The sequence below is a fragment of the Rhinoraja longicauda genome, chromosome 14, assembly GCF_053455715.1.
Source record: "Rhinoraja longicauda isolate Sanriku21f chromosome 14, sRhiLon1.1, whole genome shotgun sequence".
Taxonomy (NCBI): Eukaryota; Metazoa; Chordata; class Chondrichthyes; order Rajiformes; family Arhynchobatidae; genus Rhinoraja; species Rhinoraja longicauda.
Genome location: NC_135966.1, coordinates 6,365,940 through 6,380,088, shown reverse-complemented (window position 1 = coordinate 6,380,088; position 14,149 = coordinate 6,365,940). Strand labels below are relative to the sequence as shown.

Genomic DNA, 14,149 nt, shown 5'->3' with positions numbered 1-14,149 from the left:
CGCCCAGGATGAAGTGTTCCACACTAGGGCAACAGAGATGTCCTCATTCTTCAGGAAACGGGGCTTCCCCTCTTCCATTATAGATGAGGCTCTCACTAGGGCCTCCTCTATATCCCGCAGCTCCGCTCTTGCTCCCCCTCCCCCCATTCGTAACGACAGAATCCCCCTCGTTCTCACCTTCCACCCCATCAGCCAGCGTATCCAACAAATCATCCTCCAACATTTCCGTCACCTCCAACGGGATCCCACTACTGGCCACATCTTCCTATCTCCTCCCCTTTCTGTGTTCCGCAGAGACCGTTCCCTCCGTAACTCCCTGGTCCACTCGTCCCTTCCTACCCAAACCACCCCCTCCCCGGGCACTTTCCCCTGCAACCGCAGGAGATGCAACACCTGTCCCTCTACCTCCCCCCTCGACTCCATCCAAGGACCCAAACAGTCTTGCCAGGTGAGGCAGAGGTTCACCTGCACCTCCTCCAACCTCATCTATTGTATCCACTGCTCCAGATGTCAACTTCTCTACAACGGTGACACCAAACGCAGGCTCGGCGATCATTTCGCTCAACACCTTCGCTCAGTCCGCCTTAACCAACCTGATCTCCCAGTGGCTGAGCACTTCAACTCCCCCTCCCACTCCCAGTCTGACCTTTCTGTCATGGGCCTCCTCCAGTGCCACAGTGAGGCCCACCGGAAATTGGAAGAACAGCACCTCATATTTCGCTTGGGCAGCTTGCAGCCCAACGGTATGAACATTGACTTCTCCAACTTTAGATAGTTCCTCTGTCCCTCTCTTCCCCTCCCCTTTCCCAGTTCTCCCACTGTCTTCCTGTCTCCACCTATATCCTTCCTTTGTCCCACCCCCTGACATCAGTCTGAAGAAGAGTCTTGACCCGAAACATCACCCATTCCTTCTTCCCTAGATGCTGCCTGTCCTGCTGAGTTACTCCAGCATTTTGTGATACCTTCGATTTGTACCAGCATCTGCAGTTATTTTCCTACACAACATGATTACACTGTGTGCATATATCCACAGTGTACATATACAGGATAAAGGGTATAACATTTAGTGCAGTATGAAGTCCAGCAAAATCTGATTAGAGATAGTCCAAGGGTCTTCAATGAGGTAGATGGTAAGATTTAGATTTTTAGATTGAGAGATTTTTAGATTTATATAAGTCAGGACTGCTCTCCAGTTGGTGAGAGGATGGTTCAGTAGGATGGACTGATGACCTTTTAGGATTGAGACCCTTCTTCAGACTGAAAGGATCAGGGGATAGAAAGCTGAAATGGGGAGTTGAGGGTAGGACAAAGCTTGGTGAGTGATAGGTGGATACAAGTGAGTTTTGATTTAAGTGAAGTGAGTGGCAAAGGCTAGAAGTGAAATGGAGATGAAAGCCTGACAGATAAGGAGAAAAGAGGAGATGTGTAAATAAAGGTGTAAGGAGAGAGATAGGTACATGGATATGCAGGGAAAGGAGGTGATATGGATCACGTGCAGGCAGAGGAGATTAGTTTAAATTGGCATCATGATCAGCATGGACAATGTGGGCCAAAGGGCCTGTTCCTTTGCTGCTTTATGCTGTGCTATTTTATACTCCTTAGTCCCCCTACTTACCACCACTCTCATGCATTTCCGCTAGCATCTAAAACATCAACCAAAGATATCCCTTGTGCCATCTTACCTGATGAAAAGACCTCTGTGAAGCCACCTCTAAGTTCAAGTGACTTGCAGGTGTTGGCGTGTGATCTCGGTGGCAAATGTAATCACCTGCTGGTTTTCCAATCACTTCCACATATGCGACAGGAAATATCCCCTTATGATCTGTCCCAGGGACTTTTCCCTCGTACCAGTTCTCATCTATTCTCCGGAGCAAAACTACCAATTGATTCTGAAATAAATCCATTGTTCGTTAAACCTACTGTGGAGCATGGACCAATATCACAGATTTAAATAGTAAGGTTCAAGGTGGGCAGCACAGTGGCAAAACAGTTGAGTTGCTGCCTTACAGCGCCAGAGACCCGGGTTCGATCCTGACTATGGGCGCTGTCTATACGGTGTTCGTATGTTCTCCCCGTGACCTGCGTAGGTTTTCTCCGGGTGCTCCGGTTTCCTCCCACACGCCAAAGACGTACAGGTCTGTAGATTAATTGGCTTGGTAAAATTGTAAATCGTCCCTAGTGTGTGTAGGATAGTGTTAATGTGCGGGAAACACTGGTCGGTGCAGACACGGTGGCCGTAGGGCCTGTTTCCACACTTTCTCTCTAAACTTAACTAAAAAACTCGCCCGAACCGACCAGCAATCACACCGTACTCTACGATTAACACATAGTGGGGACAATTTGCAATTTACAAAAGCCAATTAACCTACAAACCTGTACGTCTTTGGAGTGTGGCGGGAAACTGGAGCACCCGGAGAAAACCCACAAGGTCACAGGGAGAACGTACAAACACCGTACAGATGGCACCCGGAGTCAGAATCGAACCCTGGTTGCTGGTGCTGTAGGCAGCAACTCTACTGCTGCACCACCGTGCTGACCCAAGAAAGCTAACATAAAACCATAAAGTACTGGAGGAACTCAGCGGGTCAGGCAGCATCTGTGGAGGGAAGAGAAAAGCGACATTTTGGATTGGGACTCTTGTTTAGAGTCCGAACAAGGGTCCTCACCTGAAAGTCACCTTTCCATTCCAGGATCCCGACCCGAATCAGCGCTGCCCTCGCAGCTGCGGTTTGCCTGCAGTCCGTCTGTCTTTTGTGTTTTTTGTTGTTTTTGTATGAATTGTAGTTTTAATATGGTGTAGTGTTTGTATGTTATGTTGGGGGGGGGGGGGGGTGGGAGGGAAGGGGAACTGTAAAATTCTCTCTCCCGAACGGAGCCGCGACCTTTGTTTCTGTGTCGTGTCTCCGTTCCCGCTGCGGCCTACCACCGGCCATGCACCTGGGACCACCTGGGGCTCTGGTTCGCAGAGCCCGCGGCCCGGACTCACCACCTGCGGCGCTGGCCGCCTTCGGATGCTGCGGGAGCGGCTGCAACTCGTCTCCGGAGGCTCCGGCGTGGGCCGCGTGGACGTCGAAAGCCCGCAGGCCCCTGGGTGGGGGCCGACATCGGGAGCTCCGACAGCGGCAGCGACAGTGGCAGCGACAGCGTCTTCGCCCGCCCCGAATCGCGGGGCTTGGGTCGGCCCGCCGCATACCTTTCACCGTCCGGCGCGGCCTGGAATAGGCCGTGGACCTTTCACCACCCGGCGGGGGCTTCAATGTCGGGAGCCCCGACCCCCCGGACGTGGCAACTCCAACAGCCTGACCGCGGGAGAAGACGGCAGGGAAGAGAAAAAGACATTCTGGCCTTCCATCGCAGTGAGGAGGTGACTGGAGGAGACTCACTGTGATGGATGTTTCTTTTGTTTGGTGTTAGTTTATGATTGTGTGTGTTATTGCATTTTTATTGATTATTCTTATTGGTCTTATTGTTGAACTGCGGGTAATGTTTCATTTCACTACACATTTATGTGTATGTGACAAATAAACGACTATTGACTATTGACTATTGGGGAATCGTCACAAGTCCATTCCCTCCACAGATGCCACCTGACCCTCTGAGTTCCTCCAGCACTTTGCCATTTGCTCAGGTTTCCAGCATCTGCCGTTCCTTGTGTCCCTCATATAAAACCAAGTCAATTCTTTCAAAGCCTAAATGGCCACTATTCGCTATAAACCTGAAGCAAAGCAGACTTAACTTTCAAGGATAATTCAACGCAACACTATTTCAAGTTGAACATTGATGTATAACCCCCTTTCATTCTTTTCACATTCATTCAGGGATTATGACTGTAATGTCTTTTTGAATCAAGCTGCTTTGTGTCTTGGTCAAGATGATCAATCAAACATAATAATGATAAAGAGTCATTGACCTGAAAGATTGACTTTGAGTCCCTGCCTGTGGATACTCCCTGACCTATTCAGTTCTTCCTGCATTTCTTTCTACATTTTGTTTTTGATTAACAGCATCTGGGATTTTTTAATGCTTCAGACCACAATTTTATGTACGAGACATTTTTAATGTTATGGTCCATGGGGATAATTGTTATCTTCTGTAACCTGTTTCTCCCTGAAGATAATAAACAATTCCCGAGTGTGTGTGTGTCTGTGTGTGTGTGTGTGTGTGTGTGTGTGTGTGTGTGTGTGTGTGTGTGTGTGTGTGTGTGTGTGTGTGTGTGTGTGTGTGTGTGTGTGTGTGTGTGTGTGTGTAAGTAGTTGTTGTTTCAGAAACACCTGATGTAATTTTACCCATCCCACAAAACAAATTGCTTGAAGATGAAAATTGATTTTTCATGCTGTAATGATAATCCAGGTTACAATTTTTAGGGAAAAAAGGTTACAGTTGATGTCATATATTCCCAGAAACTGGATGTCAGCTATTTGGAGTATTGAATGGGTGCTTTGTTTTATACTCATAGAGTCATTCTGCGTGGAAACAGGCCCTTCGGCCCAACACATCCATGCTGACCAAGACGTCCTCTGAAGGTTTTTTGGCCAATTTGTTCCAGTTTCTTATTATCATAATAAAAGACCAATGAAAAGGTACCCCCAAGAAACATTCATTCTGGATTATCCAGGGCGTTTAGGAATTGGGTTTGCAAATATCTCCTACCTGCCACTGGCACACAAAAGTTTCTAAGTCCTTCTAGAGAGACCTGCTGGACAGTAGGCAATGCAGGAACAGATTGCTGCCTTGGTTACATTAGCTGATTTGCAAGAGATTTGGTAATGTTTCTAAGGCATTGAAATGCCCCAGATACTACATCAAGACAATAAGCTAGATACAAGGAACTGTGGTCTGAAGAAGGATCTCAACCAGAAAAGTCACCCATTCTTTCTCTCCAGAGAACAAAACTAATCCATTGGATGGGTGAAGCTGATGGAAAATTCATTGGTAACTTCAGTAAGTTCTACATGAATCAAGGAGATACCACAACTAAAAAACACATAATTGCTAATATTCTAAAGAAACAGATGAATGTAAATTATAGCAACTAGGAAATCATTTTAAAGAGCAACAGAAATGTTAACAGTGAAGAGAACTTTAGCTTTTGATGTGTCTTTAAAAGCAATTTCTCCAATTTTTTCATGCACTCACAAGAGTAACTAAATAGTGAAGACCAATATCCAACTGATCATGGCACCCAAGCCCGGTGACTCTCTGCTTGCTGTGGTGGCACAAGTTGGCACGGTGGTGCAGTGGTACAGTGGCTGCCTTACAGCGCCAGAGACCCGGGTTCGATCCTGACTACGGGTGCTGTTAGTACGGAGTTTGTACGTTTTCCCCATGACCACATGGGTTTTCTCCGGGTGCTCCGGTTTCCTCCCACACTCCAGAAAGGTACGGGTTTGTAGGTTAATTAGATTTGGTAAAAATTGCAAATTGTCCCTAGTGTGCAGGATAGTGCTAGTGTACGGGGTGATCGCTAGTCAGCGTGGACTCGGTGGACCAAAGGGCCTGTTTCTATGCTGTATCTCTAAGGTTTAAAGTCTAAAGTGGATCTGCAATCATTCATTACAGTCGCTCCACTATTTTAAACCTCTACTCCAAGAGCAGCATTTCATACTCTAACTGTGCTCGTCTCTATCAATCTTTAATTGGACTTTACTGGACTTTATCTGGCACTAAACATTACACCCTTTATCCTGTATCCGTACACCTTGGACGGCGTGATTGTAATCATAGTCTTTCCACTGACTGGATAGCAAGCTTTTCACTTGAAACACCTTGATACACGTGAATATAAATTAACCTATCGAGGGAGCAGCCCTTTTGCCTGAGTTAAGGTTCCGTGGCCAGAATACATGAAAATGCAGCTGTTTAAAATAAAATGTGTAAATTGACATCTGGTAACAACATTTTGACACCGCTCTGAGAGGTGGAATTCTGTTGGGGGAACTTACGCTAATTAAAGGAGACAAAGGTCGCCACTAGGCCAGACAGGAAAAGGACGGCAGATTTCCTTTCCTGAAGGAATTAGTGAACTAGCTGGAGGTTTCTTCTGAGGTAATCCAACTGCAAGGCCATTCTTTACTGATTCCAGACTCATAAACGAGAAGCAAAATTGATCTATTCACGGAATAATTTGAAGTCTCATTTTCTATAATATCTGTTGAGCAACATGACCACTGGATTTTAACAGTTCAAGATGTTTCAAATTTGATGTTTTTCATTGAAGGCTAGGTTATGATTTTTCTCAGAACCTCCCTGTTCTGCATTCATTTTCTGTAATTACTTCTAAATATTTGTCGTCATTTATCTTTTATTAACTCCAGGCGAATGAGGACAACAGCAGATATTTTTCAGGACACAAGAAACTGCAGATGCTGGAAAATTGAGAAAAAAATCAAAGTGCTGGAGTAACTCAGCGGGTCAGGCAGTATCTGTGGAGGGAGTGAAGGAGGGTCCCGACCCAAAACATTCTTTGTCTATTTCCTCCACAGACGCTGCCTGACCCACTGAGTTTAATTTAGTTTTGTTTATTATTGTCCTGTGTACTGAGGTACAGTGAAAAGATTTGCGTGCTATTCAGTCAGAGAAAAGACTATACGTGAATGCAATCACGCTGACCACAGTGCACAGATAAGGGATAAAGGGTACGACATTCACAGAGTCATACAGCATGGAAACAGGCCCTTCGGCCCAACTTGCCCACACCGACCAACATGTCCCAGCTACACGAGTCCCACCTGCCTGCGTTTGGCCCATATCCCTCTAAGCCTGTCCTATTCATTTATCTGTCTAATTATTTCTAAAATGTTGGGATAGACCCTGCCTAAACTGCCTCCTCTGACAGCTCATTCTATACACCCGCCGACTTTTGTGTGAAAAAGTTACCCCTCAGATTCCTCTTAAATATTTTCCACCTTCACCTTAAACCTATGGATCTCAGGTCCTCAATGCCCCTACTCTGGGCAAGAGACTCTGTGCGTCTACCCGATCTATTCCTCTCATGATTTGATACACCTCTATAAGATTACCCCTCATCCTCCTGCGCTCCAAGGAATAGAGACCCGGCCTGCTCACCCTCTCCCTACAGCTCACACCCTCGGCTCAGCCATATGTTGTGCTTTGTGGTTCTTGCCCTTGCTCCATAAAAGCCTCTAAATCATGCTTGCTAACGAGAGAACAGCAAGAGAGCGCTTCACCTTTTCAAGCGGCAACTCTATGTTCGTCAAAGCCACAAATCTGAATTTGGCAATTGCAATTTCATCCATGGTATTGTCGTGAGGTTGAAACTCAGAAGGGGGCTGTCAAAAAGAAGAAAGTTGAAATTAGGAATAAAGTTTGTACTTAAACTTTAGGTTCAGAGTGGAATGAAATCAGTGAAGCAGTCTCCAACCTCCACATAGCAAACTGGGAGTAAGCCTCTGTTTCCATTGCATTCGGCCACATACCAGTTGTCATCTCTCTGTCTGTGGATAAAGACCGAGTCTCCCTTTTTGACAGCCAGTTCCCTGTAGAGATATTATTAAGTTTCATTCAGTCTTGCAAGCGAACCTTGAACATGATTATGTTACCACATCAAAAGAAACCGTCGCTTGTAGATGGTCTTTCAGATCTGTTTGCCAGTAATTGCAGTCTCAGACCACTTTAATGCATCTTCTGTGATGTGAAAAGTTTGTGTGCTTTTTTGGAATGTTTATTAGCATTACATCCAAATTAAAAACAACTTGAATGCTCTTATTTCTCTGGAACGCCGGAGGTTGAAGGGAGACCTGATATAAGTATATGAAATTATGAGAGGCATAGACAGGGTATCCACTTTGGTGGTAAGAATAGGAATGCAGAGTATTATCTGAAATGCTGGAGTACAATGAGATCTGGGTGTTCTAGTGCAACAGTCACTGAAAGGAAGCATGCAGGTACAGCAGGCAGTGAAGAAATCCAATGGAATGTTGGCCTTCATAACAAGAGGAGTTGAGAATAGGAGCAAAGAGGTCCTTCTGCAATTGTACAGGGCCCTAGTGAGACCGCACCTGGAGTACTGTGTGCAGTTTTGGTTTCCAAATTTGAGGAAGGATATTCTTGCTATTGAGGGCGTGCAGCGTGGGTTTAGTAGGTTAATTCCCGGAATGGCGGGACTATCATATTGTGAAAGACTGGAGCGACTAGGCTTGTATACACTGGAATTTAGAAGGATGAGAGGAGATCTTATCGAAACGTATAAGATTATTAAGGGGTTGGACACGTTAGAGGCAGGAAACATGTTCCCAATGTTGGGGGAGTCCAGAACAAGGGGCCACAGTTTAAGAATAAGGCGTAGGCCATTTAGAACGGAGATGGGGAAAAACGTTTTCAGTCAGAGAGTTGTGAATCTGTGGAATTCTCTGCCTCAGAAGGCAGTGGAGGCCAATTCTCTGAATGCATTCAAGAGAGAGCTGGATAGAGCTCTTAAGGATATCGGAGTCAGGGGGTATGGGGAGAAGGCAGGAACGGGGTACTGATTGAGAATGATCAGCCATGATCACATTGAATGGCGGTGCTGGCTCGAAGGGCCGAATGGCCTCCTCCTGCACCTATTGTCTATTGTCTATTGGTAGACATTCAAAACTTTTTTCCCCAAGATGGAAATGTCAAATATTAGAGGGCATAACTTTAAGGTGAGAGGAGCAAAGTTTAAAGGAGATGGAAGGCACATGGGTGTCAGGGGTTACAGGGAGAAGGCAGGAGAATGGGGTTAGGAGGGAGAGATAAATCAGCCATGATTGAATGGCGGAGTAGACTTGATGGGCCGAATGGCCAGTTGTGCTCCTATCACTCATGAAATGTATGCCCAGTAATGTTAGAGCCTGGACTGCAGGGACTGCAGAGGGTGGTTTACAAAGAAAAAGACAAATGCTGGAGTAACTCAATGGGTCGAGCCGCATCTGTGGAGAAGGTGAATAGATGATATTTCGGGCCCGAACCCTGGTTCAGACTGATTGAAGTTGGGGGGAGAAAGCTGGAAGCATGGTGGGGTGCAGGACAAGGCAGGTAAGTGGCCGGTGGATACAGGCGAGGAGGATGTGAATGGGAAATGGTTGGACAAAGACCAGAGATGAAAAGACATAAAGGGATGAGGAGAAAAGAGGCGTGAAATGTGATCGCAGAGGAAGGGGTATAGGTGTAAGGGCAAAGGGGGGTCTGTATGTGGGAGAAATGGGTACGCTTCCAGGTGGGGCACAGGGAGGAGAGGAGGGAAAAACATTGAGTGGGATGGGGGTGGGTGAGGGGGTGTTTGTTGATTAGTTACCTAACATTGGAGAATTCAGTGTCCGTACTATTGGGTTGTAAGCTACCCAAGTAAAAAACTTGAAGCTATTTCAGATAGGAACATTTTAAGTCACCTCAGAGAAAGATATTTTCTTTCCATTAGATTTGACCAAAGAACATGGAAAGTAAAGTTAAAGGACAATTTATGTTTGAAGCAAATGCCAGTCTTTTTATTATATTAAAGCTGGGGCAGCACAGTGGCTCAGCAGTAGAGTTGCTGCCACACAACGCCAGAGACCCGTGTTCGATCCTATCCTCTGTTGCTGTCGGTACGGAGTTCGTACGTTCTCCCTGTGACCGCATGGGTTTTCTCTAGGTGATCCGGATTCCTCCCACTTTCCAAAGATGTGTGGTTTGCAGGTTAATTGTCTTCTGTAGATTGCCCCTAATGTGCAGGATGTGAAAGTGGGATGACATAGAACTAGTGTGTGGCTGATCGATGCTCAGCGTGGACTCAGTGGGCCGAAGGGTTTATTTCCATGCTGAGTCTCCAAAATAAACTGAACTAAAAAGTCAATTATTCGGGTATTTTTATTAGATTCTCAACAATTCCTTCTGCATATTTACCACAATTACCACAAGCGAACACTTAATTATAGCTTAATTCTGTCATGGGCCTCCTCTAGTGCCATAGTGAGGCCCACCGGAAATTGGAGGAACAGCACCTCATATTTCGCCTGGGCAGCTTGCAGCCCAGTGGTATGAACATCGACTTCTCCAACTTTAGATAGTTCCTCTGTCCCTCTCTTCCCCTCGTCCTTCCCAGATCTCCCTCTATCTTCCTGTCTACACCTATATCCTTCCTTTGTCCCGCCCCCCTAACATCAGTCTGAAGAAGGGTCTCGACCCGAAACGTCACCCATTCCTTCTCTCCAGAGATGCTGCCTGACCCGCTGAGTTACTCCAGCATTTTGTGTCTAACTTCGATTTAAACCAGCATCTGCAGTTTTTGTCCTACATACTTAATTATAGTAGATGTGCATATTTTAACTTTATTCAAGTAATTTTGCTATATTACAGTTATGATGATTTAATATATTTTTAGGACCTTTGGATCCTGCATTATATTTGTATGCTACAGTTATGTGCATGATGATTACATACAGTTGATGAACAACTCATGATTTAATATTCTAACTGCAGTCACCCGTGCTCTGGTGATTCCTATTTACAGTTTGCTTCTGTTTACACACACAACACCAAGGAATGCTTTGCATCACTCCCTGTAGATCGCAAGCTGCTTTCTCTCCCGATGAGCTTGCTGACAGATTATAGGGTGGATCCTCTGACTGGGTGGATCTGTGCGGAGAGCACTTATGTCAGCAATTGCCAAAAAATGTTTGGGACTAGAGTCCTCTCCAATTTATGTCACTGCCTTTCACTTTCTACAGGATTTAAATCCTTTGTGTAACAGCCTGGATTTGTGCCTGAAGGTAAGCTGCCACAGATGGCTGTGGAGGCCAAGTCAATGGATATTTTTAAAGTGGAGATTGACAGATTATTGCTTAGTTAGAATCTCAGAGGTTATGGGGGGAAGGCAGGAGAATGGGGTTAGAGAGGGAAAGAGTTAATGGGAGAGTAGACTTGATGGGTCAAATGGCCTTATCTTGCTCTGAGAATTTATGAACCTTCCTGAACTGTCTAAACTTTATCAACAATTCTTACTTTGTTTAGACTGTAGACTTTAGAGATATAGCACAGAAACAGGCCCTTTGGCCCACCGAGTCCACGCCGAACACTGGTCGGCCCATAGACCAACACAAGGGGCAATTTACAATTTACAGAAGCCAATTCACCTACAAACCTGTACATCTTTGGAGTGTGGGAGGAAACCGGTGCATCTGGAGAAAACCCACGTAGGTCACGGGGAGAACGTACAAACTGCGTATGGACAGTCCCCCTAGTCAGGATCGAACCTGGGTCTCTGGCACTGTGAGGCAGCAACTCTACCGAATGACCTCTTTTCATGTTGTATCTCTAATCTGGTTCAATCTAATCTGAAACCTTAGCAGCATATTTTCATGGAACAACTGTTAGAAAGACTATGGATGAAAAATTATATATTCAAACCCCAAGAACAAAATTATGAGCCATTTACATTTTAGCTAAAGTCAAATATATCTACAACCTTACATTAAACAACCATTATATTAGAACTGTAAATTACTTTTTGGATAAAACATATTTTACGGGTAATAAAGCAGAACGCTTCTGCACAAAATATTTCTATTTTTAAGATCATAACTTCAGTGGATTATCGTATGATCCTAGCCCAAAAAACATTATAATATTGATTGAAATCTTGTTAATAAAGTTTTGAAACAGGAAAGAGTGGAGATTTGGAGTTTACTGTTTGTTTTTCATAGATTGCTAATAGCTAATGTCAGGAAAACCTATTTCTTCACGGACTACAATCTTTAAACAATCACATGCAAGTAGTAACATTGACTTATGGAAACTCACTTTGACGTTTGACCATGGAAGTCATATTTTGCACGTGTGATCCATTCCTGAAATAATAAAATTGAAAGATTTAAAGATACATTGAATGATCAACTGGCACAGAAATTATTCTGGGCCAATCTAGTTCTTGACTTTTTAGAGGCGCGTACGTTCAGAAGAAAAGCACTGGTGACACGGAAAGTGCAAGGTGGTAAGGTGGTATAAGGTGGTATAAGGTGGTATAAGGTGGTATAACATAACATAACATAACATAACATAACATAACATAACATAACATAACATAACACTCAGATGTAGTCAAGAGAGATTTAGGTAGAGCTCTTAGGGCTAACGGAATCAAGGGATATGGGGAGAAAGCAGGAACGGGGTACTGATTTTGGATGATCAGCCATGATCATATTGAATGGCGGTGCTGGCTCGAAGGGCTGAATGGCCTACTCCTGCGCCTATTTTCTATGTTGTGGTAAAATATGAAACTATCGACTTCGGAGCATATAACAGAAAAGCAGCATGTTTGCTAAAGGATGAGAGGTCTAGTAGATAGACACAAAATGCTGGAGTAACTCAACGGGTTGGGCAGCATCGCTGGAGAAAAGAAATGGGTGGCGTTTCGAGTCGAGACCCTTCTTCAGACTGAGCGTCTGGGGAAAGGGAAATGAGAGTTATAGATGGTACGATTAAAATATCTTTCATTCATTTGTTCTATGTACAGTCTGTGTCTCTCGTTTCTCTCTCCACTGACTCTCAGTCTGAAGATAGGTCTCGACCTGAAATGTCACCTATTCCTTTTCTCCAGAGATGCTGCCTGACCCATTGAGTTACTCCAGCATTTGGTGTCCATCTTCAGTTTAAACCAGCATCTGCAGTTGCTTCCTACGCTTAGAGATCTGGTAGTTTTGGTGTTGAAGGTGCCTTGTATAAACTTACTCAGTGTACTGAAGACCAACCTGCAGCTGTGGCAAGCAATTAAGTAAGGAAAATGTACGATAGCCTTTTTTAAGAAAGGATCTGAATTTAGGAGAAAAATCCTGGATGCCCTTCTGACTCACTCCTGCTTCTTATGTTTTAATCCCAGCAGAAAGACAATACATGATTACAATCGAGCCATTTACAGTGTATAGATACATGATAAGGTAATAACGTTTGGTGCAAGGTAAAGCCAGCAAAGTCCGATCAAGGGTAGTCCGAGTGTCTCCAATGAGGTGGATAGTAGTTCTGCACTGATGTCTGGATAAATTATTTACACACAATGCCATTTGCAAAATAAATAACAAATAAGATTAGGCTGAAACTGTAAAAATGGCCAGCGATGGTCAACATATTAAAGGTTATGCTAAGCATTTTGTTACCATATTCAGTTGCTGTTTTGGATCAGATATTTCCTCTTGTGGTTTTTGCTTTTGGGTCGGACGGTTCAGATTGGCATCTGGACAAAGCAAGAGTTCCACAGCAATAATAAGAACTCAAACGTCGTTCAAGTGTCAACAGAGTCAAGAGTGTTTAATTGTCATTTGTACTGATAAAGTAACAAATGAAATTCTTACTTGCAGCACTATAAAAGGGATATAAGCACAATACTTATAGATAACATCATAAACAAAAAAACATTCAATAAATTAAAAACCCCTACTTAAGTGCAAAAAGCCCAAAGTCTTTACTGTAACCAAGACAGTTCACAGGTGGCACGGTGGCACAGTGGTAGAGTTGCTGCCTTACAGCGTCAGAGTCCCGGGTTCGATCCTGACCATGGGTGATGTTTGTACGTTCTCCCCGTGACCGCGTGGGCTTTCTCCGGGTACTCCTGTTTCCTGTCCACATTCCAACGACGTACAGGTTTGTAGGTTTATTGGCTTCGGTAAAAATTGTAAATTGTCCCTAATGTGTAGGATAGTGCTAGTGTACGGGGTGATCACTGGTCGGTGCGGACTCGGTGGGCTGAAGGGCCTGTTTCCACGCTTTATCTCTGAAGCCTAAAGTCTTAAGTAAAATAGATAGGGTCGACTGGCAGAGGACATAGCGTTAGGGTGAGTGGGGTGAAGTTTAAAGATGTGCAAGACAAGTCTTTTTGACCCAGTTTGGTGGTTGCCTGGAAAGCACTCAGGGCTGGTGGTGGAGGTAGACAAATTAGCGTCATTTAAGGGGCTTTAAATAGGTGCATGCATTCACAGGCGTATGGATTGTGTGCGTGCATAGGAGATTGGCTTGACCTGGCATAATTTTCAGCATGTGCATTGTGGGCTGAAGGGCCTGTTCCAGTGCTTTAGACGTCTTACTTCAGAGGTACAATGCGGAAACAGGCCCTAGTAAGTTACTCCAGCTTTTTGTGTCTATCTTCGGTTTATACCAGTATCTGCAGTTCCTTCCTGCACATAAGAGTATTAATATTGCCATT

At 44.6% G+C, this 14,149-nt stretch overlaps 1 protein-coding gene across 5 annotated transcripts in view; it reads right to left on the bottom strand.

Moving 5' to 3' along the window:
* Positions 1 to 14,149, bottom strand: part of LOC144599806 (uncharacterized) — a 75,349-nt gene that overhangs the window by 15,105 nt on the left and 46,095 nt on the right. For 4 of the 5 annotated variants that reach the window (XM_078411047.1, XM_078411051.1, XM_078411052.1 and 1 more), the window contains 5 exons: positions 13,107 to 13,183; positions 11,758 to 11,804; positions 7,382 to 7,496; positions 7,188 to 7,289; positions 1,683 to 1,889 (listed from right to left, as the gene is read on the bottom strand). In XM_078411047.1, the coding sequence (XP_078267173.1) occupies positions 1,683 to 1,889; positions 7,188 to 7,289; positions 7,382 to 7,496; positions 11,758 to 11,804; positions 13,107 to 13,183 (548 nt within the window). The remainder of the gene's footprint in view (positions 1 to 1,682; positions 1,890 to 7,187; positions 7,290 to 7,381; positions 7,497 to 11,757; positions 11,805 to 13,106; positions 13,184 to 14,149) is intronic. The other variant, XM_078411050.1, reaches the window with a different exon arrangement.